The sequence below is a fragment of the Sycon ciliatum genome, chromosome 7, assembly GCF_964019385.1.
Source record: "Sycon ciliatum chromosome 7, ocSycCili1.1, whole genome shotgun sequence".
NCBI lineage: Eukaryota > Metazoa > Porifera > Calcarea > Leucosolenida > Sycettidae > Sycon > Sycon ciliatum.
In genome coordinates, this window is record NC_088649.1 from 27,475,804 (window position 1) to 27,499,026 (window position 23,223).

Sequence of the window (23,223 nt, forward strand, 5' to 3'; positions counted from 1 at the left end):
GGACACCATGGCGATAACAAAGTGAGAACAATTGCGCGACAATGGACGACAGTTCCATGGAACAATGCTTCAAGACTTGAGCTGGTATCCCGTCTGGGCCCGTTGCTTTGGAGGTATCCAACTTGGTGTGGCGGCGGCGAACCTCTGGAACACAGGAGCAAATGTTGGATAGAGCCTCGTACGCAGGGTGTTGCATGTCAGGTAGATCTTCGGGACGTAGATCAGTTTGACCGAGGCTGCATTTGTCGGCAAAATATCGTGCAAAGCCGTTAGTTTTGTCCTTGCTTGAGTGATACTATGTTCCGTCGCTATCGATCAGCAGGGGTATGTTTGAAGATCGGGAGATTCATGCTGCTTTCTTAGCATTGGACCACCATTGCTTGTCACTGAGGGACCGGGAGCTTAGTTGCCGCCGAACACGGTCGTCACTGGCAGTGCGGTCTGACTGCAAGGTGTGAACAGCATTGCCGACAGAGGCAATAAAGAAGGCCTTCAGGACGTTATTGGCAAGGTTCCTCCTCCATGCTTTCCAACATCTCTCCTTGGCCTCGACAGCGGAGCTGCATTCTGGTGTCCACCAAGACGGGTCGGATGGCCGGGTAACGAGTACCTTGGAGGGAATAACCTGCTCCATTCCGCAAAGAATGGCAGCAGTCACTCTCTCGCACGATTGATTGGGGTCATCGGATAGCAGTGAATGCCAGTCTAGCCTTCGGAAGTGTGCCCTCAGCCGGCTCCAGTCGGCATAGGCATAGCGCCAAACCTTGCGGGAGGTGGTAGGTTCCCGCCTCGGGTCTACAGCTTGGAAGTTAGAGACAACTACAGCATGATCGGACCGCCCGAGGGGAGCATGGATTGAAGTGGACACTGGGGTGAAAAATTTGATATGATTAGTCCAAGGTGTTTGATCCCCTAGTGACACGTGGCACATGCTGGGCGAGTTGGTGGGTTGCGCTTAGCACCTCAAGTGACTCTCCAGCAGGAGGTGTCTTAGTGCTCTGCAGCCATCCAGCGTTATGCACATTGAAATCTCCCACCAGAATTAGGTTTGACCCCAGGTGTCGGACATTGTCGAGAACACTGTCCAGGTACTCCATATGAGAAGTGTCAGTCTCGGCACATGATCCTGGTCGGTAGATAGCACCAAGGACAGTGCGGCGCCCGTCGTGCCCGTCGTGCGTGGACACTGATGCCCACAGCACCTCATGTGAGCCGCAAGCGACATGGGTGAGCTGAGCAACCTAGAGCTCTGATTTAGCCCAAATAGCAACACCACCTCCTGCCTCATTTCGGTCTTTGCGGATTACTGTGTATATATTTTTTCAGCGCCAAGGAAAGAAATGGAGAACATGCCATATCTAGTGGTAGCGGTGAGTCGCTACATCAGACACGTCATCTCCCAGGACCCTGCATACACAGTTGCGGAGTCGGATGAGTAGGGTGGGCATGTTCTGCACGACTTCTAGGAGTGAACTGCATGGTGCAAGACTTCGAGGGGTTGAAGCAACCTCCGACTGAATCAGCCCACTGCAGAACGGCATCAGTGGCGGCCTGGAGGGGTGGACCATTTGTTTTTAGTTAGATTCTCAGGCTGCTCTACCAAGAGCAGTGTCATCGGCAAATAAGAGCACGTCAGTAGTGACATCAGACGATATGGTGCGAGGAAGGGCATTACATAGAGAATGAAAAGAATCAATGGGGCCAAGGTGAGACTCTGGGGGAACGCCTGCAGAAATTAGATGGGTCGGCGACTTGGCCGAGAGAACTTTAACACAGAAGGACCGGTCTCCGAGGTAGTTGGTGAACCAAGGAACGGCTTCAGGGGATATTAAAGTAGCGAGCTGTCGGAGAAGAACAGGGTGCGGTGCCTTGTCAAACGCTTTCGCGAAAAATACAAGAACAGAGCGTGGTAGGCAGGGCTCTTGTCGAGTGCTTTAGCCACTCTTGAAGACAGGACAATTAGCTGATCGAATGTTGACTTTCAGGAGACAAAGCCATACTGGTGGTCGGTAATTAATTTTTCGGTCGGTTATTAATCCCTGCCTATTGAGGAAGCTGGTGAGGTGCTCGGCGATGATGGCGTCCAGAATATTGGCTACGGCCGGCAGCAGGGAGATTGTATTGTATGTTTTTTATTTGAATTCGCAAGTACACACGGGCTACAAGCTCAATTACATGGAAGCGAATGTGATATTTAATGGGGTGTAGGAAGGAGGGGGAATGTTGCAAAGTAACAAGGAGGACACTTCAGGAACAAAATTAACAAATGCGCATACAAACATACAAAACCATAAAAATTCAACTGGATGAAGAATGTGAAGAAGAGGTTGGTGCTACCTCGGCGACAACTGGGGGATTGTGTGTTGCTCCATACGTGGGAGCTTGCGCTATTCCTGCCGACTTGAATTCTCACTTGACTAACTCACGACTACCATGCAGAGCGCACGAGAAGTCCATCGAACCGCCCACTTGGCAAACCTGCAAGAAAGCACCACTCCCTGCTCAAAAAACAGTGTTTTTGGGAATTCATCCCTCATCATTTGCCTAGTGGACGGTTCGATGGATTTCTCGTGTGCTCTGGACTGGATGGCAGTCGTGAGTCAGACAAGTGAGGATGCCGAAGTCGCACCAACCTCTTCTTCACAGAGTTGTCCCCGGCGCGGGCATGCGAATTAGATGGTTTGGAGGCAACAACGTTGTGAATGGCAAACGGTCCTCAGCGTCTGTTCAGCGCCTCCACGAGCGACACTGACTCACGCTGCTATCTGGTGTTCACGAGATGTTTTTCGCGCTGGAAACGGAGCGTCTCTGTAAGTTTGTATCCCTGGTGATGTCTTTGCCTAGAGAGCACTATATTATATACTATATTATTATAGTGCTCTCTACACAATTTCATTTAGCTCGGACAAATGTCCTTCCGTTTTGAAATCTGTCCGGACATGCCCGGACATTGTCCACAACACATTTTCAGGGTGTTTCTTCTTTTTTTTTAGTAGTACTGAAGTATATTCACAATGACTCATTATGTGGATTCGCCAATTTATATTAGAAACTGAACTATTTACTGACGACAAATGTATGTACAAGAAAGCATTGCAGTGAAGAATTTTGCGAACGCGATATGCTCCTTGCAGAGAAGGTAAGTCAGTTCGAATTTGCGTCGTGCAATAGCGGCAGCACCGTCGTCCATCCTGTACAGTGCCTTCGCAATTGGAGCGAATTCGGGGGCATTTCGAGCGGGACACTCTATCCTGCGGAAAAGATTCATTGCTGCATCTCCGTTCCAGCATGATCCTTGAACACTGATGTTCTCAGGTTCTTGGATCCGGTTATGAAAGCCTCGCTGAAGTTTTTACAACTGCAGACTCTGTCTACAAACTTGATGTACACGGAACACTTCAAACATTCTGCTAACAGCCGATCGTTCTTCTGCCGGTCATAAATCAGCCAGGCGGAAGTAGTCAGCTCTGCATCATGGTCCGAGATCCACTAATCGCAAGAAGCGGCCTTCACACCACGGACTTTTTTGCCCAGCGGCAAGTCCTCTGAATCTCCCTTTCGCTTTCCACAAGATATTCTAAAAGACTATCTGCATTCCTGGTCAGTGAAAGAGTTAAAAATAAAAGATGACATCTTCCTCTCAAGAGCGAACAACTGCACTGCAGACTGCAGTTCAACCCATCGACTCAAGTGCGAAGTCGAAACCATGTACCAAAGGTCGAAAGTGTGAATTGACTGTAGCAACCGCGCCGCGCGCGTTGCTACAGGCGGATCAAGTAAATCTGGTGAAGTCTACGCCTGAGGCTACAGGGTAGACGTGTTAGTTGTACGATATGCAAGTCGCATTTGGCACGAAGCTCCGAAGAAAGCCCAAATCTACATAAAACGGTCGAATGGTTGCTGCTCTTTTTTTCCTTTTTGACCAGACTGTGGCTCATAAACCCAGAGATATTCTCGAAAGGCAACTAACTGTCTTGAACCATACTCAGATTTACTTCGATGACCATTCAGAAGAATACCATCACAAGCAGAACTCTGGAAAACAACAACTGTGCCTACGCTCCGATGAACTTATATAGCAAGAGCGACGGCCACATCTAACACCCTGCCTCTACACCAACACTCAGCACATGCATGTAGATAAGAAGAGCGCGTGATGACGAATAAGGTGCTAAGTGCTAGCGTAGAAACAAGGCGCTAGATGTAAGAAGAGCGCGTGATGACGAATAAGGTGCTAAGTGCTAGCGTAGAAACAAGGCGCTAGACGTGGCGCGTACAGGCAACGATTTAGCAGAGCATGGAGAGGAAAACTGTTCAGCAACATTCAAAAAAGCAGAACGAGAACGAATAATACTTCAATTGAGGCTACCTCCGTAACATTCTCCTCTTCCTCGATATGAGACAACGTGACCAGATCGAAATAAAACAAAATAAATAGTACCTTACTAGCTCCACCACTAAGAACCCAACATCGTGCTCTTAGCAAAGCAAGTCCAGGTGGCTAGACAGCAGGTCCGCAGCAGGGTAAAGATATAGCAATACCGCTGACTAATAATAATAAGAAGATCGAGGACATGCAATGATTTTCAGAAGACAGACAGCAGAAAAGCTGTCCACATCAGTCCATCACTCTGACGCATACTCCAGTGGGCACAAGCGGTTGATGGGTCGCACAAGAGTACGATCACCCACCTGCACCTTGGCAACACGTACTCGTTCATCCTTCCCGGGGTAGACTTCCAGAACCCGAGCCAAGGGCCATTTACGCCTAGCGGTGTCTGGAGACAGCAACAGCATGACATCACCAACCTTCACGTTGCGTTGGTCTGCCGTCCATTTGACCCGCTTGCTGAGCTGAGGCAGCCACTCCTGGATCCAGCGACGCCAGACATGCCCAAGCAGCTCCTGAATGCGTTGCCATCGCTGACGCGGATGATCAGACTCCGGTAGGACGACTTCTCCAAGTCTCCCGTTCAGAAAATGATTCGGGGTGAGGGGCAAATTGTCGTTGGGGTTGACTGGTATGGCAGTGATCGGGCGAGAGTTGATCAGATCCTCTGCTCCGGCAAAGGCGGTCAGCAGATCCTCGTCGGTGATGTCACTGCCAGACAAAATGTGGTAAATAGCACGTTTGGCTGCCTTCACCATAATCTCGAACACACCACCGAAATGAGGTGCTGCTGGAGGGTTGAACGACCAGGACACACCATGATGTGCGGTGCCCGTCTGGATTTTGGTTTGGTCGATGTTGCGAATGAGGTCCTTCAGCTCCCGAACTGCACCAACAAAGTTTGTGCCATTGTCCGATATGACTTGATTGGGAAGGCCGCGCCGGCTCACGAACCGGAAGAAACAGTTGATGAAACTAGATGTGTCGAGTGAGAATGCGAGCTCCAGATGTACAGCGCGCGTCTCCAGACACGTGAATACACACAGATAGCGTTTGGTTCTGGCCCGACCGCGTCCCTGCATGGTGAGGAAGGGGCCGGCGTAGTCGACGCCCACGCGGCTGAACGCACGATGAGAGGGCACGATCCGACTGACCGGCAGCGGTGCCATTCGTTGCCCAGCTGGCTTGCTCCGGTACCGGCGACAGACTGCGCATTCCTGTTCCCACTCGTGGACGGCCTCCCGTGCGGCGATGACCCAATAGCGGGCGGCGAGCGCAGACAATGTTGCGTTCGTCCCCGCAGCGTGCTTTCCCTTCTCGTGTTGGAACCTGATTAGCATCTTGGTCACGGCATGCTTCCGCGGCAGGATGATCGGATGGACAGCGTCTCGTGGCAGGAACTCCACATACTGCAAGCGCCCTTCACAGCGTAGAACACCATCGTCGTCAAGAAATGGACACAGCTTGGCCAGCTTACTGGTAGTATGCACTGCTTTGCGTTTCCTCAGGAGGACTATCTCAGCAGCGAACGCATCACGCTGCGTGTTCCGAACGACGTACAGCTCTGCGTCAGCCAACTCAATCGGAGTGAGCTCTCCTGCCAGGCGATCCTCTGCCGCTGCACGGCAGTTCGAGATGAACCGCCGGACCCATGTGAGCGTACGGATGGTCTTCTGCCAGTCTAGCCACTTTGCTGGGTCAATGATCCAATCCTGCTCGGGTGGTGCATCGTTGGCACTTTGGACGTCTGCATGATACGTTTGCATGTCTTGCGAGCGGTTGCGTGGCAAACCTTTTACCTCCTGCCGAGCGCCGGAGCTGGGCTGAAGCGTAGGGCTGGCAGGCCATGGCTCGTCGGTTGACAGGAATGCGGGCCCAGTCCACCATAGGTCCGATGATGTCAGCACTGCTGCAGTACACCCACGAGAGACCAGATCTGCGGGGTTCTGGTCAGTGGTCACATGCCGCCATTGCTCTGGCTGTGTGAGACGACGAATCTCAGAGACGCGATTGGCCACGAATGTCTTGAACTGCCGACTGTGACCATGGATCCACCAGAGGACGTTCATGCTGTCAGACCACAGATAGATATCCTGCATCTCGAGAGCAAGGCTGACGACGGCTGCCAAACGGGCTGCCATGACGGCGGCTATCAACTCTAGTCGTGGGATGCTCACCGCTTCCAGCGGGGCGACTTTAGACTTAGCTGCAACCAGCCGGCATGTAGCTCCACTGGGGTCCTTGGAAATGATGTAGGCGACAGCACCCATTGCCTTCTCGGAGGCATCTGCGAATACGTGCAGCGACGACACACCGTCAGCTGCCATGAGTGGTCTTGGAATGCGTAGCGTCTGCAGATCCCGCGCATCAGCAATCCACTCCTTCACCAGCTTGTCCACAGAGGGCTCCAGTGGGTCGTCCCAGGTCGAGCCTCGCAGCCACAGTTCCTGGATGAGCATCTTGCCTCGAATGATGTACGGCGCCAGCAGACCCAGCGGGTCAAAGACGGATGCTACCCGTTGTAGCACTCTCCGCTTGCTGAACTCCTGGCCGGAATCCGGTGGGATGGCAAAACTGAAAGCGTCGCTAGCAGCGGACCACGAGATGCCTAGCGTCTTCACTCTTGGCAGCTCCCCTGGTGACAGGTCGATGGAGCGTCCATGTTCTGACTCAGGTATCACTGCCAGAAGCTCGGTCGAGTTTGAGAGCCACTTCGTCGGGTGCATGCCGGCCGACTCCCACACCTTGACAAGAGACTTGTAGAGTGCGATGCCATCAGCGACGGTTGGCACGGAATCAAGCGTGTCGTCCATGTATGTGGACTTGTTGACTGCTTCAGCCGCACGTTCATCCGTACTGGTGAGCACCCTCGCATGCTCCTGGGAGACGAACTGAGCGAGGAATGGTGATGAGGCGAGTCCGAATACCACACGCTGGAACTCATACACTGCAGGCTGCGCATCGGAATCACAGTTGCGCCATAGGAATCGTTGGTATGGCCGGTCGGATTTGTGCACACCAATCTGCAGGTACATCTGCTTGATGTCACAGGCAATAGCAACAGGATGCTTGCGGAACCGCAGGAGCACGTCGCAGATGTCCCGTTGCAGCTTCGGCCCCTTGTTGAGGAAGTCGTTCACTCCGACGCCTTGGAACTGCGCCGACCCATCAAACACAATCCTCACTTTCGTTGTCTGCTTGTCCAGACGGACCACCGGAAAGTGAGGCAGGTACCAGATGCTGTGTGGTCGTGGTTCCTCCTTCGGCACATGGCGGATATAGCCCTTTGCCAAGTACTCTTGGATGATGGCGCTGTACTTGGTACCCAGACCGTCCGTTAGGAGCAGCTTCCGCTCGGTGCCAATCAGTCGTTTGCGTGCCATGGCGAAGTTGTCGGGCAGGACCGGTGGTGTTGTCTTCCACGGAAGGCCCACATGATATCGACCGTCGCTGAACGCCAGGGATTCCCGTGTCTTTGTGAGCAGTTTCTCCTCCGCCGGTGACAAGTGTGGCAAGTCGGGTACGGCTAGCTCCTCGACGTCCCAGAAGCGACGCAGTAGCTGACTGATCTCATTGCCGCCGAGCTGCAGCTGCGCATGGTACGCATGCCCCATACGCGAACTGCCTGGGCTCGCCCGTACCGGCCCCACACAGGTCCATCCTAGCGGGGTGAGCCGTGCGACTGGTTCACCCGGCTTACCAGTCACCTCGTGCAAGGACTGGTGCGCTGCGACACAGTCCAGGCCGAGCAGAACGTCGACTCGATCAGGCTTGGCGGTGGGAGGGAAACGTATCCCTTTGAGATGTGGCCATGTCGATGCGCCGCGGTGCCAGTTGACTGGCTTCAGGCGTCCTGTTGGGTGCCGCACTGTCCAAGCATGGAGGTCTGTGCTGAACATGCCGTTGACACTTGCTACGCTGCAAGACACATGCACCGACTGAAATGTACTCGGTGTTCCGTCCAACGTGTTGACCGTGATGCTCTGCAACTCCCCGTGCAGACCAAGTTCGTGTGCTACGCCCTCACTGATGTAGCTCATGGTGCTGCCATCGTCCAACAGTGCATTGACGTGAATGCTTGTGTCGCCGTGCTTGATGGTGACCGGTATCGTCCTCAGGCTGATGGTCACGTGGGTGCTCTGGGAGGCGTAGCACTCCTCTTCCGTGGACGGAGAACCCTCCGTGACGACGGAGCAGAATGTCTGCTGCTCTGTTTGGCTGGACGACTGTTGGGTGCTAGCTGTGTTTGGCATAGCGCATCCTGCCCGACGCCCTGAGACAGAGTTCGCTGCTGGTGCCTGTGTGGACGGGCGTGTCACGCTGCTAAACACAGGGCCTCTGCTCTGTGTGGCGTGCAGAAAGCGATGATGGAGCTTCGTGCACCCGTCCAAACCACATGGCCGACTCCGCGTGCAGTCGCATCCATTGTGGCCGACATCCAGGCAGCGGAAACACACACCTGAATCCTTGGCAATGCGCCATCGCTTGTTCACTGTCGCAACTTTGAAGGATAGGCACTGCCACAGCTTGTGTTCACCTTGGCACACGATGCACTTTTGTGATTTGGCTGCCGGCTGGCTGCTGGTCACGAACGTGCTTGGTCGAGGCGACCGGTGGACCTTTGTTGGCTGTGACGGCTCTGCCTTACTCATGGGAATCAAGCCAGCTTTCGTCTCCGCAGCGGAGACCATGAACTCTGCTTCCTGGGTACAGTACTCAAGCAGCTCTTCTACCGACTCAGCCTTAGCTTGTTCATGCCGCCACCGGTGGTAGCGGGTGATCAGCTGCTCATCCAGCTTCTTGAGAAGAGTCAGGTAGAAGGTTCCGGCCGCCAGCTCAGTAGCTCGGCCCGAGTCCTTCAAGTTAATGACAGCGACTGCCAGCAGTTCCGAGAACTGCTCCAGGTCTCTCGGGTGCTCCTTCCGCACGGGTTTGAGGGCCTCAATTTCTTCCAGATGGATGGCAACTCGGCGCCTCTCTCCGCCATATTTTCGGTGCAATAGGGCCTTGGCTGCATCATACGCAGCGATGGTGTACCCGAATCGGTCGATGGCTTTTAACGGCTCACCCTGGACATACTGTCTTAGTCGAAGCATCTTGCATTCCGCGGTTAGCGGTGCCTTGTCCACACAGGTGGAAAACGCTGCCCACCAGGACTCGAAGCGCCGTTTATCGCCATCGAATGTGGGTATTGTGATTTTCTTCATACTCGCCCATGGCCCGATGTCGGCTGCTAGTGGTCGTTCACCCGTCAGTGGAGGCTGATACATATGGCTGCTCGAGGACCCAGTCGGTTGGGGAGCCATGGATGTGTTGGGGACTGTCACAGCGGGGACGACCGTTGATGCACTTCCAGCTGCACCTCCAGCTGCAGGGACCGTTCTAGGGGGTAATAACACACTCACTGCTGGTCTCAATCTGGACTGAGTGCTGGCAGTGGACTGGTGGCTCTGACTAAACTGAACAGACTTCTTGGTCAGCTGGGCCGTTCCCAGTGTGGTGTTGCTGACGCTGCTCCTCTTGGTGGGCTGACTGACTGCGCCTGGCATAGTACTACTGGCAGTACCATCATTAGCACTGGCCACTGACACACTGCTACCACTGGAACCGGTCACTGGCGCTGATGCACTGCCATTGCTGGTCTGATCAGCACTAGAGGTACTGGCAGTAGATGGTGTTGGAACCCGGAGTGGACTTGTGACACCTTGACTCTCATGAAAGGCCAAGGCACTTAGGCTACTAGGAGAAGTCTTCATGCCAGATTCCACCAGCCCAGATCCAGCAGACCCAGAGTACAGCATTGACCTGGCCCCCAACTGGCCAAAGTCAGACCGCTCCGCACCCACCTCCGTCAAGTGATCTGGCGTCATCATTGGAGCTGAGTACCTCGCCGTCGAGTACTGGCTGTATCCCAAGCCATGACCAGCTCCAAACCGCCCACCAACACTAGCGCTGTACGTGGCTTCTTCCAGTGCTCTGTTCACAGCTGCGCTGTACTTCTCCTCAAGCTCTTCCAGCTCCGCAACCAGCTTCCTCCGTTTCGACAAGTCTCCGTCTCCAGAGCACAGTCCCAGGAGATCGCCCACGACGCCTGCTGCACCAGAGTACGCGTGTTCCAGATATCCAAGGTCGTCATCACCAATCCCCTCTCCGTTCACTATCCGAGTCAGCAAACGTCTTCGAATGTTGGTGAAATTGGCCTTGGCATTGATCTTCATCGTTCTCAGGCATTCTTCGCTGAACGCCGGTTCTTCATCATCATATTCTTGTTCTTCGTCATCAATATCGGAAACTCCAAAATCCTTCACCGTGCCCTCTGACTGCTGAATGCTGCTTGAACCGCCACTACGGGGGACCTGCTGTTCGTCCGCCAAACCTACGTCCGCCCCGACTTGGTCCGTTCCTTGCAGACTCTCGTCACTTGCCACTGACAAAGAACTCTTTGTTTCCGCCATGGTTAACATTCAAACCATCCTCTGCTACCAAATAATGTGGCTCATAAACCCAGAGATATTCTCGAAAGGCAACTAACTGTCTTGAACCATACTCAGATTTACTTCGATGACCATTCAGAAGAATACCATCACAAGCAGAACTCTGGAAAACAACAACTGTGCCTACGCTCCGATGAACTTATATAGCAAGAGCGACGGCCCCATCTAACACCCTGCCTCTACACCAACACTCAGCACATGCATGTAGATAAGAAGAGCGCGTGATGACGAATAAGGTGCTAAGTGCTAGCGTAGAAACAAGGCGCTAGATGTAAGAAGAGCGCGTGATGACGAATAAGGTGCTAAGTGCTAGCGTAGAAACAAGGCGCTAGACGTGGCGCGTACAGGCAACGATTTAGCAGAGCATGGAGAGGAAAACTGTTCAGCAACATTCAAAAAAGCAGAACGAGAACGAATAATACTTCAATTGAGGCTACCTCCGTAACACAGACACTATGTCCGGTGAAATTGAAAACGTCCGGTCAGTGGCCGAAAATGGCCGGAAAATGTCCGATGTTCGGCCGTTAATCTATGCCTCCCGGTATTTTACGACTCCCTGGTTCTCACCGTCCAGGAGCGACACTGACACACGCTGCTATCTGGTGTTCACGAGGTGTTTGTGGCACTGGAAACGGAGCGTCTCTGTAAGTTTGTATCCCTGGTGATGTTTGTGGCTGGAGAGCACTATAATTATATATTATATAAGTGGTGCTCTTCAGGCACAATCTTCCTCAGCCTACTCAAGCTCAACTGATGAGGGGTGAATTCCCCGAAATACTGTGTATTGAGCAGGAAGTGGTGCTTTCTTGCAGGTTTGCCGAGTGGACGGTTCGATGGACTTCTCGTGTGCTCTGGATGGCAGCCGTGAGTCAGTCATGTGACAAATGAAGTCGGTTGGTTGAAGAATGGCACAAGCAAACATTTCCTGACAACGACAGGGACTGTAACGACAGCCACGGCAGCAGCACCAGCAGCAGCAGCAACAACAACAACATCATCATACAGAGATAGGCCTGTAGGCTGTAGTTAGCTGGCCACGCATGTTTGCCGTTCTCTTTGTAGATAGGTAAGACTGTAGCCAACTTCCAGTCACTAGGTAGCTGCCCGAGCCGGAAACTAGTGTTGGCACAGGGACTGCATGATCATGGGTGCCACTTCTCTCAGTATGCCGTTCGTGATATGCATACCCCCGCCCACAGACTTGTGCCTGAGCAGAGTGCGCAGCTTGCAGAAGACTCCCGTGCTGGGTGTCGAAAGATTAGAATTCCCAATCTCTCGATTTATCAACACAGGTCACAAGTCCGATCTCACCTCTACAGGTGGCACACATCATAGGACAAAGGAGTCTGTAGTAATCTGGTAATCGCTCTTTCCAGAATAATACTAGAGAACAACAAAACTGAAAACCACTCGTGTCCAAGAAACGCAGCATAACCCACCACCGTGGGAGAAGAAAAACACATTCGCAAAAGCGCGCCAAACTGTGCTGCATGCACGTGCCTTGACAAGTACATGTACAGTCATGCATACGTGGGCCAGAACAAGTCATACAAAGCACGGGAACGTGGGCATGGAACTAGCGTTTTGTACTTAAACAAGAACAGGCACAAACATGATACAAATCGCGCGACAAGGTCGCCGCGACACTCCAGCCGACCGGGAATGTACACCGGGAGGTAACTTATAGAGCATAAGCAATGCAGATACACACGCACACGCACACACACACACACACACACACACACACACACACACACACACACACACACACAGCAAGCAGTTAAACAGGCATACAGAGAGTTTTATGTGCTTGTGAGGTCACTGCCAATTGGACCAAGCACCACCTAATCCTCACACTCTGACACGGTCAAACTTATCAGGCGTGTGGGATGTGTACGTGCAGCAACGATACAGCTGTCCACTTTGCAATATTCTGCCGGGCCTTGTCAGCTGCCGCACGAGTTGGTCGCTGGGGGTTGTCAGATGCTGGTGCAGTAACTGGCACCTCACTTGCAGTTTCCGGGAGTTCCGTTGGGACTTGGCGACACTCAAGGCCGTACAATTTGCATACTGGTCGATTGACCTCCTTGCCTGTGCTGGTTATAATGCGGGCAGCCCGGACGGCGCCGTCGGTCTGGCTCTTCTCTAGTGCGACAACACGGGCCAGCTTCCACATGCATCTTGGAGCCGTCTCTTCGTCAACGAGGACAACTTCGCCCACACTAGGTTCCGGTGGGGGTTTGGGGCAATGTTGCCGTTTGGACGTGTGAGCCATCCGCTCTTGGAGCACTTGGAGGTAGTCTGTTCGCCACAAGCTCCAGAACAGTTCGCTTTGGGTCTGCCTGTGACGCCACTCGGTGAGCAGGGATAATGCCGGGTCGGTACTTGGAGGTGTATACTCGGGGTCATCCAGCGCAGTTGAAAGTGGCAGAGCAGCTGGACGACTTCCAAGGAGGAAGGGAGCAGGAGTCAGTATCTCGACATCCCTGCCCTCATAGTCGGCGGTGACGGAGGTAAGGGGTCTGCTGTTGACTGCCGCTTCGGCTTCAGCTAGAAGAGTGGCGAGCTGATCAAGACGGAGGTGCTGACGCCCCAGTGCCTTCCGTAGGCTCCGCTTCACTAGCCCCACCATTCTTTCGTACACTCCTCCCTGCCAAGGTGCGAAGGCGGTTGTGAATTTCCAGGTGATACCCTGGCTGGTGAAGTAGTTGGCAACACCAGGGTCCGTGGCGACTGTGCTCCACAGCTGGTCGAGCACACCACTGGCTGCTTTGAATTGCGATGCGTTGTCTGAATACAACAGGCGGGGTACCCCTCTCCTGGCCACGAATCTCCGGAAACAGGCAATGAACTGAAGCGCTGTCATATCAATGACCCACTCGAGATGCACAGCACGTACCGCAAGACATGTCAAGAGGCAAACCCAGACCTTGGATGTTGTAGTGCCATCGGCTTGCTTCACCAGTATCGGACCAAAATAATCGAGGCCAACATACTCGAATGGGGCTGCTGGAACCACTCATTCCTTCGGTAGGGCTGGAGGGGACGGCAGCTTGTACGGTGGTCCTTCATGCCTGCGGCAAACGGTGCAATTTCGGAGGATGGACCGAACCGCTCGGCGGCCCTGCGGCACCTAGAAGTTGAGTCGCAAATGGGCTAGCGTATGGGCTGTGCCGGCATGCAAGAGGCGGCAGTGAACGTCAGTGATGACGAGTCGGGTAAGCCGGTGAGTAGCTGGTAAGAGAGCCAGGGCCGGATGACCAGCCAATGCAAGTCGCCCATGACAATGTAGTAGGCCGTGATCATCAATGGCGACGCCAAGTTGTCCGCGGATGGGGCAATGGTTGTTGGTTGCGAAGCTCTGGAACACATCAGCAAAGCATTCAAGCTGAGCCATCCGAATGAGTACAGCTAGAATGAGACGCCGAGAGGCCGCATTGAGATGCGAAGATGAGGCTAGAGCGGTCAGCAATGAACAGAGGAGGGAGTGAGTGGTTCGTAGGCGAGACTGACTGACCGGCAACAAACGGGACCAGAGCCGCTGCTGGATGAAGTTACAGACGTAGAAGCTGATGCGAATAGGTCGCTCTAGCGATGACACCCGGTCACAGATAGTGGTGGCGATGGCAGGCCGTGACTGGGGGAATGCTGTGGCGATTAGCGTGGCACCATGCAACACCTTCGGTCCACGAACCTCAGTAGCAGCAAGTTCCATAACGTCAGGTGTGACGACTAGTTTCTGTGGCCACTGGGAAGGCTCCTTAAGAAGCCAGCGTGGACCCTTCCACCAGAGTGTGCTAGCTGTGAGTTGCTCCATTGTCTGAGGGCGTGTCGCCAAGTCGGCTGGGTTATCCAAGGTTGGTACATAGCAGTACGAGATTGACGTGTGGGAGCGCAACACCCTAATTCGGTTCTGGACAAAGGTTGACAGGTCACGTCGGGAGACCAGCCAGTGGAGAACACACTTGGAGTCCGTCCATAACGTTGTGGACGAGATCGGCAGATGAAGTTGGTCATGGAGAAATCGGGATAGTCGAGCACCGATTGTCACACCAAGTAACTCCAGACGCGGGATGGTCAACGAAGCAGTGCCGCCTGCATCGAGTTTGGGCATCGGAGCCAAGCGCAACTTGCTGTAGATGAGTCCGCTGTGATGCACCTCACCAACGGAGATCCGTAAATACGCAACAGCAGCATATACCTCGGCTGATGCGTCTGTGAAGATGTGTAGTTGAACATCTGTCGCGGTGGCAACCGGACCACAGAGTCGAGGGACAGGTAGTGACGTAGCGGTTGACATCATAGTCGAGATAGCTGCCCACCTGTCGGCCAGATGTGCTGGTAGCGGCGAGTCCCAATCGAGCTGAACTTGCCATAATTCTCTCAGGAGGAGTCGGGCCTGAAGAGTGATGGGTAGTAGCAGGCCAAGCGGGTCATACAGGCTAGAGAGACCGCTCAGGATAGTGCGCTTGGTGACAGGCTGAGACGGACACCGCAGCATCTTACTCTCTGGGATGGTAAGAACATCGGCATGTGTATCCCAGAGGAGACCGAGAACCTTGGTGCGACGAGAGGTGAGAAGATCATCTTCAGGGAGAGCGGCACGAACCACGGCCGAGCTGCTGGTCCATTCACGTAAGTTCATTGACGCCTCGGCAAAGATACTCTTGGCCTGGTCGTGGACGGGCAATGCTTCTTCATCGGTCCGGACGCCAATGACAACGTTGTCGACGTAGATATTCCTGGCAATCGTTTCAGACAATGGCGACGGGTGGCGCTGTAGGTGATGGCGTATTGTGGCTTCCAATAGAAATGGGCTAGCAATTACAGCAAAGGGCATTCTGCAGAACCGGTAAACCGCAAGGTTGTCCTTGGTCAGGTGAGGATTCGTAGCATCCCTGAGCCAGAGAAAACGTGTCACATCGCGGTCTTCCTTCCGGATACGCAGTTGAAGAAACGCCTTCTCGATGTCAGCAACAATGGCAACGTTGTAGCACCGAAAGCGCAGGAGCATACCACAGAGGTTGGGCAGACGGATAGGGCCCCGGTGCATGCATTCGTTCAGGCTTTTCGACTGCTTCGTTGTCTTCGCCGAGGCATCGTAGACAATGCGTAGCTTCGTGGTCTGTTTCGACGGCGTTATAACTGGCTGATGGGGCAAATAGTGCTGTGGCGTGCCCGTAGGCGGTGGGTTCGCGACAGGCTCGATGATCCCCAGGTCAACTTGCGATTGGATGACCGTGTCGTACTGCTGTCGGAGGTCGGAATCATTGGCTAAGCGACGGCACAACGTAGACAACCGGCCAAATGCGAGGCCATAGTTGGTTGGCAGGTCAGGTGGTTCCGATTTCCATGGCCAGGCCACTTCGCACCGGCCACCAGTGAACTGGATGTGGTCCTGGAAATGGCGGAGCGCCAGGTCATCAGCAGTGACGGCGGGGCAGTCGTGGATGCCAATCCGATCCAAATTCCACATCTCGGTCAGATTGGGTGTGAGTGTCGACCGCGGCGTGGAATCCATTACTTGGAGCTGATGGGAGGCAAGGCGTACAGCGGTGTGACACAGCAGTGTGGATGTTTGGCTGGAGTCATCATGTGACGGAGCACAGCAGCCAGTAAGGATGTAACCCAGACGCGATGGGAGGAGCAACAGACCCGACGGCAACACGATCCGGTCCTGTTGAATAATGCTCCAGAAGTAATCCGTGCCGATTAACAGGTCAACGGATGCCTTCTCAGATGTGTCTGGAAGGTTGTCAGCCAGACTAGAAGATAGCGACTGCAGGAACTGTCGGTCTTGATCAGGAATCGCACTGCGATGGACAGGGTCGGTGATTTTTGGCAGAACATGGGCTGTCAGAGGGAGCAGGGAGCCATCTTGCAGTGCCAGCTCGAAGTCGACAACATTGGCCTGTAGTCGCTGCGGCCCACTACTGGCAAATGTGGACACGTGCAGATACTCCGTACACCGAACAGGAAGTCCAAGTGACTCCGCGGCGGAACTTGTGAGAAAGGTACGTTGACTGCCGCTGTCAAGAAGTACACGAGCGGAAAGTGATTGCCCGCCATTGTGGAGTGTCACCTTGGCCGTCTGCAGGTAGACGTTAGCAGTAGAGACACCGTGACCGGAAGCTACAGTGGTGGAGCTTCCCGGAGGATCTGAAGCGTGCTCTGGCTGCTGACTACCCAGGGGAGGGTTGTGGACAGCAGCTTGAGTGGTATGCTGGCTAGCGAACAGTGTTGGACAAATAGACGCGTGGTGGCGGTTGGTGATCTGACAGTGGCGGCATGTCCGTGCCCGAGTGCAAGCAGCAGCTTGATGACCTTTGCCAAGACACCGGAAGCAGCGTTGTGTCTTGAGAAGCTGGGCCTTGCGGGTTTGCTCTGTGCCGTACGCCAGACAGTCATCATGACCGTGGTTACCACCGCAGTAGACGCAGGGTGAGCGAAATCCAGAGGGCTTTTGTGATGCACTTGAGTGACGCAGCTGTGAAGGGGCCGGCGAGGTTGTTTGCTGTTGCGCTGCTGACACCAATAGAGCACTTCCGCTAGCAACATGATCAGATACAGCGGTCATCGGGTGGTCGGAAAAGCTGGAGCGTTGTTGGGCACGCTCATGCAGGGTGACGTACCGTTTGAGAGCCTGCATCAGTGTCTTGACATCCCACACCATTGAGGCTTCAGAAAGAGGACGCCACTCCTCCAGCTTGGTGGTCACCTCGAGGGGGAACTTCGACAGGATCTGCTGGCTGACCAGGTTCTGACCACGGAGGTTCTCGCCCTGTGCCTCCAGCTGTCTGAGGAGGTTGTGAACGGTCTCCTGCGTGACCTTGATAGACGCCAATTGGGAGGACGATGGAGGGAGTTGTTGCAGGTGTCGGTAGAGCTTGGTGACGATGACGTCCGGCTTCCCATACTCCTCCCTTAGGGCTTGCAGGGCGATGGGATAGTTGTCGTTCGTGACCGCTAAGCCTGCAATCAAGCGGTTCGGTGGACCGCTTAATGCTGTGCGCAGATATGTGAACTTGGACACATCCGGAAGTGGCTGGGCGTCTACAGACGCAGAAAACATGTCCCAGAATGCGGGCCAGGAAAGTGTGTCACCACTGAAGGTGGGCACGGTCAGCTTCGGCAAGTGAATTGCTGTCACTGCTGGTTTGGCAGATGATGGAGGAGGAGTGGCACTCGTGGCGGCACTACCCCCAGTTCGCACTGAGGTACCAGGCACCCTGGAAGAGGGTGATCGCTTCGGTTTACGAGATGTCCCGCCAGAAGACCGAGTGCCGGCGGAACTGGAACTGGACCAGTCGGAGTCACTGTCTGTATCTGATACGGGATCGGGTGTCATGGGAATGCGGAAGCGAACATTCGGAGACGGGACGACTGGAGTGGCTGGAGAGCCAGTAGCATGGACAGGACCAACAGCAGTCACAGGAGAGCTCGCAGGAGCGGAAGGTGGACCCTTGGAGTGGACCACCACTGCTGATGGGCTGAAGGATTCGCTGGTCAAGGCAGCGGCTGGGGACGTCGTGGGGGAGGGTTGTGGGGCACTGGACCGACTCGAGTTGGCGATTGCCTCCAGTTCCGCATCTGCTGTGGCGAGTCCGGACGGGTTCTCCCTCTGTAGAACGGTACGTGCGTCCCTCAGGACTTCCAGGTCATCGTCGAAGTCGAACTCCCACTTGTCGAGTTGCTCCAGGCGGTCCTCAACATCCGAGGAAGTCGCCTGTTCGGTCAGATCGCGGATTCTAGCCTGTGTGGCATTGATTTCAGCTGCAAGGCGTTCAGCCTGCTGCCAATCTCGTAGCAGGTAGTGTGGTGATGGAGCGTCTTTGGCAAGCTCCCGGGTTAAATTGTGGCGAAGGTGTGTGAGTCGTCGCTTCGTGTTTGCCCTACACTTTACGAGCTGGGCTAGTCTCCATCACTCTGGTCGGAATTTACTAAATAAACTAAGGAAAATCTCTGGTCACTAAAGCACCATGTCGAAAGATTAGAATTCCCAATCTCTCGATTTATAAACACAGGTCACAAGTCCGATCTCACCTCTACAGGTGGCACACATCATAGGACGAAGGAGTCTGTAGTAATCTGGTAATCGCTCTTTCCAGAATAATACTAGAGAACAACAAAACTGAAAACCACTCGTGTCCAAGAAACGCAGCATAACCCACCACCGTGGGAGAAGAAAAACACATTCGCAAAAGCGCGCCAAACTGTGCTGCATGCACGTGCCTTGACAAGTACATATACAGTCATGCATACGTGGGCCAGAACAAGTCATACAAAGCACGGGAACGTGGGCATGGAACTAGCGTTTTGTACTGAAACAAGAACAGGCACAAACATGATACAAATCGCGCGACAATGTCGCCGCGACACTGGGTTGTTTGGAAATTGAAACTGGAGATCTGGGGTAAATTTTGCTGGCTTATAACAATATAATGTTCTCATACTTTCTGCCTTTCTTGTCATTCTTGCTTCTTGAATTTGTTTGTTTTCCTCGAGTTTTCTTGTGTTCGCGGAGAAGGCGGAGAGCCGGAGCGCAGAACCGTTTTGTTTAAATATGATGCCGTGCTATACGCATCTGCCTTCGGATTACCCTCTTTGCACCAGTTCACCACAGTTCCCTCCTCCCATCATGCAAAGCTCCCCACCCTTAGCTCACGACTCCTTGTTAAACAAGTCCTACTAGCGTGGGACATCCACCGCCAAACCTCCCCACCACACCTGCAACAAGCACATCTTGCAGCACAACGTCAACACTAACCATACACCCTTTGACTGACAAGGACCTACTCCATCGGACACGTAGATCTACAAACAAACAGGCACCGAGATTCCTCCATCAACAGGCTGTCGAGCGGGCAGATTGCAAGTTGCGGCTTCTCGTACACCGCATACTTCACGGCAATGTCAGTTTGCTGCTCAAATCACGCCTGGAATACAGTTCACTGCAGTAGTAAGTGCGGGGCAGGTTCTGGCACACTTTTTGACCTTTGACCTTTGGGCCAAATAAGGCACACTGTATCGGTCGTGTTTGGTCTGGCCCCGGGACACCCCCAGGGTTTTTGACCTTTGACCTTTGGGTTAAATAAGGCACACTGTATCGGGCGCGCTTGGTCTGGCCCCGGCCGGGACCCCCCTAGGGTTTGACCTTTGGCCCTGCCATGCCATAAATGTCATCATGTTCTTTTCCGTGACGAACGTGCACTTGTGCACGTTCGGTGCATTCATTGCACCAGGGAGTAGTAAAATACGTAGATCTACTACTCCCTGATTTGCACATCATAGATGTGCATTGCATGCAGTGACATAATTGCGCACGCGTGCATAAGCACGCGGAGCGTGTGACAGTGGTCCTATGTGTGTGGAAAAGACGCAGTGCAACACAAGGTGTAGATCTACTAGTACACGTGTTATTATACAAGTGTGATAGCCGACCTCATATAGACCATATCCAATGACGTCACGGATCGCGCGGCCAAGGGGGCTGCAGAGTCACTGAGTGGCAAAAGAGAGCAGCTGAGAGTTTTGAGTTTGAAAGTACAAACGGTCAAACCACTGAGTTTGGGCGGAAGAGATTCGAGACGAGAAGAAGAAGGCAGCAGTTAGTAATGGATGGCGAGCAAAGCGAGGTAGTGGAGTTTTCATCAGAGTACAAGAAGTTGGATGAGGCTGCAAAGAAAAGGTACGACGAAAAGCTAAATTTGATGGCCAACGGAGCGAAAGACCCGCACTGCATCAGTGGCCATCAAGGTGATCATTTGTCAGACTTGCTGCCTCTAGTCGAATATCCGGACTTGTACAATTACTTGATTACAGCCCCTAGCCCGGTAACGAAGGAAGAACTGAAGGCATATAAAAGTCTCGACGGTCACAAGTTCTTGGTGGCAGGGTGGCTGGGAGATGTGAGTGCGTACGAGGCGACATCGGATCATGAAAAGAGAGCTGTGAAAGCAAAGGTGAGACACTCCCAGTCAGTCAGCAGCGACCCTCTGACACCGTGGATAGCTGCAGAACACAATGGCACTATTATTTGCGCCCACTGCACCTGCAAAGCGGGGCTGGGTGAAGCATGCGCCCACATCCTGCTTTATTGTTTGCCTTGGAATCGCACACTAAATTTGTGTCTGACAACGCCTGCACATCAAGATGATGTGTGTGGTTGCCACCGTCCATTAAGTCAGTTGACTACAAGAGAATAGCTTATATGGATTTCACCTCCCCCAGCAAGAAGTCAAAGACATCCAAGTCGTCTGCTGCTTTACCCAGCCCAACATCTCCTCCTGTTATTTCGGCCAGTGCACCAACAACGTCAGAACTGGATGGATTTTACAGCAAATTGTCCGAGGTGGCAATGCCAGCCCTGCTGTCCATCGTGCCAAGTTACGCAGATGCATATGTTTCAAAGCTACCATCTGATATTCCTGCACCACTGTCCAACTTGTATGAGGAGTCGATGGTCTCAGCCAATTACACTGACTTGCTTGACCGATGTGATGCAGTGTTCTCGACAATTTCTGTGACACCAGATGAGTGCATGGCAATGAAACGAGCAACGCGCGAGCAAGCAAAGTCAGACTTGTCGTTTATGTGCTGTGCGGGTCGCATCACTTCCTCAAAGTTTAAAGCCACTTCCCACAGTGACGCCCATCAACCTTCGGTATCACTGGTGAAGGCAATTTGCTACCCACAGAGTATGAAGTTTACATCCAAAGCAACAACGTGGGGATGTGAACATGAGCAAATTGCCAGGGATGCCTACAAGGTACATGTGATCAAGAAGCATAAGGCATTTCAGCTTTGTGACAGTGGTCTTGTGGTCCATAGCGACTATCCTTACCTTGGTGCCAGCCCAGATGGTGTTGTGTCTTGTGCTTGCTGTGACAACGGTGTAGTGGAGGTTAAGTGTCCCTACAGCTGCTGTGACAGTTCCTTCGACGATGCAACCGAGAAGTCAGGCTTCTGCCTTGGTCGAAAAGCTGATGGTTCTTTCTTTTTGAAGAAAGATCATGCATACTATTATCAAGTGCAGGCTCAAATGTTTCTGTGCCAAGCTGCGTATTGCGATTTCATTGTGTATTCTCATACGGGTCTTGTCATTTCTCGCATCTTGCCGGATACTGATTTCATTTCGCGTGCCATTTCTAAAGTCTCTGACTTTTTCAAACTGACTGTGCTGCCAGAGTTAGTTGGCAAGTTCTTCAGCAAAGGCTTTGAAATCGCTGCAGGACATGCAGCATCAAGTGAACATGCAGGCCAGCACGTGCCTCAGACTGGGCATTGCTTCTGCAACCAAGTGACAGATTCAGAGACAGTGACGCGTGCTGGTGTTGAGTGCCCTGTCAAGACATTCCATGTCGTCTGCTTGCGGATGAAGGGAATACCAAAGCGCAAATGGTACTGCCCCACTTGCCGCAAAACAAGGAAGGCCGAGAAGGATGCCAAGAAAGCACCCAAGAACGTTAACCCTGCATCTTGAATAATATTGCTCATGCCGAGCCAGGGTAACACTGAGAGTTATTTTCATATCACATTGTGATGTACTTATTTATGATGCTGTGCACTGAACTGGAACTATGGCTTTATGACAATGATATTTATTTAGCATTGGGTTAGCTATCTTCACCATGTTGGGGTGCTTACATGTTTCTGTTGTATTGCATTGGTGCTGGTTCCCTTGGCCTTTGTGTCTTGCATCAAGAGTTAGCGTGTGCATGCTTAGTCTGACTCATGAGTCATGCTGATGCTTGCGAGCTGTATGCTACTGTACATGCTATGTGCGGATCATTCTGCTGCTGGTTCTACATATGACGTCTTTATCTCTTTAGTACAGCCATAGTACTTGCTGCTTTGTCCAACTGTCTTATGCATGTTTCCTGTGACCTCGTGCATGAGCACGTGGACCTGAGTTAGTTCCGGAGATGCAAATATTCCGGTAGGTAGTAGGTGGCGAGTTCCTTTCGATCTTCTTCAGATTTCTCTTGGACTGCAACGTTCGTTCTACTATAATTTGGTAATGCTATAATTATTATCTGTATCCCTGTATTCACCTGGATTGGCAGTGGTTGTGCCTGGTTGGGGTTCGGTCGTTGTTCAGTTGGAGTCGCGTTCCGTTACTGCACCCACTTACAGCACCCACTTCTGGCATGTACGCACGTGCACACTTCTGGTCTCATATGCGTACTCTACCGCATTCTCAAAGAGAGCGAGAGAGAGGCTGCATTATTGCCTGGACGAATGAATTGTCCAAGCTATCACTGCATGACCAATAAAGGAAAGAAATAGTACATGTGAGTCAGGGTAAAGCATGCAAAGACAAGAGAGAGGCAGAGAGAG

The 23,223-nt window shown here is 52.9% G+C and overlaps 3 protein-coding genes across 3 annotated transcripts; all 3 read right to left on the minus strand.

Moving 5' to 3' along the window:
* Positions 1-4,626: 4,626 nt before the first annotated feature.
* Positions 4,627-10,845, minus strand: LOC135821768 (uncharacterized). The gene has a single exon (XM_065334765.1). It carries the CDS (start codon positions 10,843-10,845, stop codon positions 4,627-4,629), a length of 6,219 nt encoding a protein of 2,072 aa, XP_065190837.1.
* Positions 10,846-12,760: 1,915 nt separating this feature from the next.
* Positions 12,761-13,750, minus strand: LOC135821769 (uncharacterized). The gene has a single exon (XM_065334766.1). It carries the CDS (start codon positions 13,748-13,750, stop codon positions 12,761-12,763), a length of 990 nt encoding a protein of 329 aa, XP_065190838.1.
* A 267-nt stretch (positions 13,751-14,017) lies between these two features.
* On the minus strand, positions 14,018-18,946 carry LOC135821770 (uncharacterized). The gene is made up of 2 exons (XM_065334767.1): positions 18,928-18,946; positions 14,018-18,684 (listed from the first exon to the last, which is right to left on the minus strand). Exons 1-2 carry the CDS (start codon positions 18,944-18,946, stop codon positions 14,018-14,020), a joined length of 4,686 nt encoding a protein of 1,561 aa, XP_065190839.1.
* Between the last annotated feature and the right edge of the window lie 4,277 nt (positions 18,947-23,223).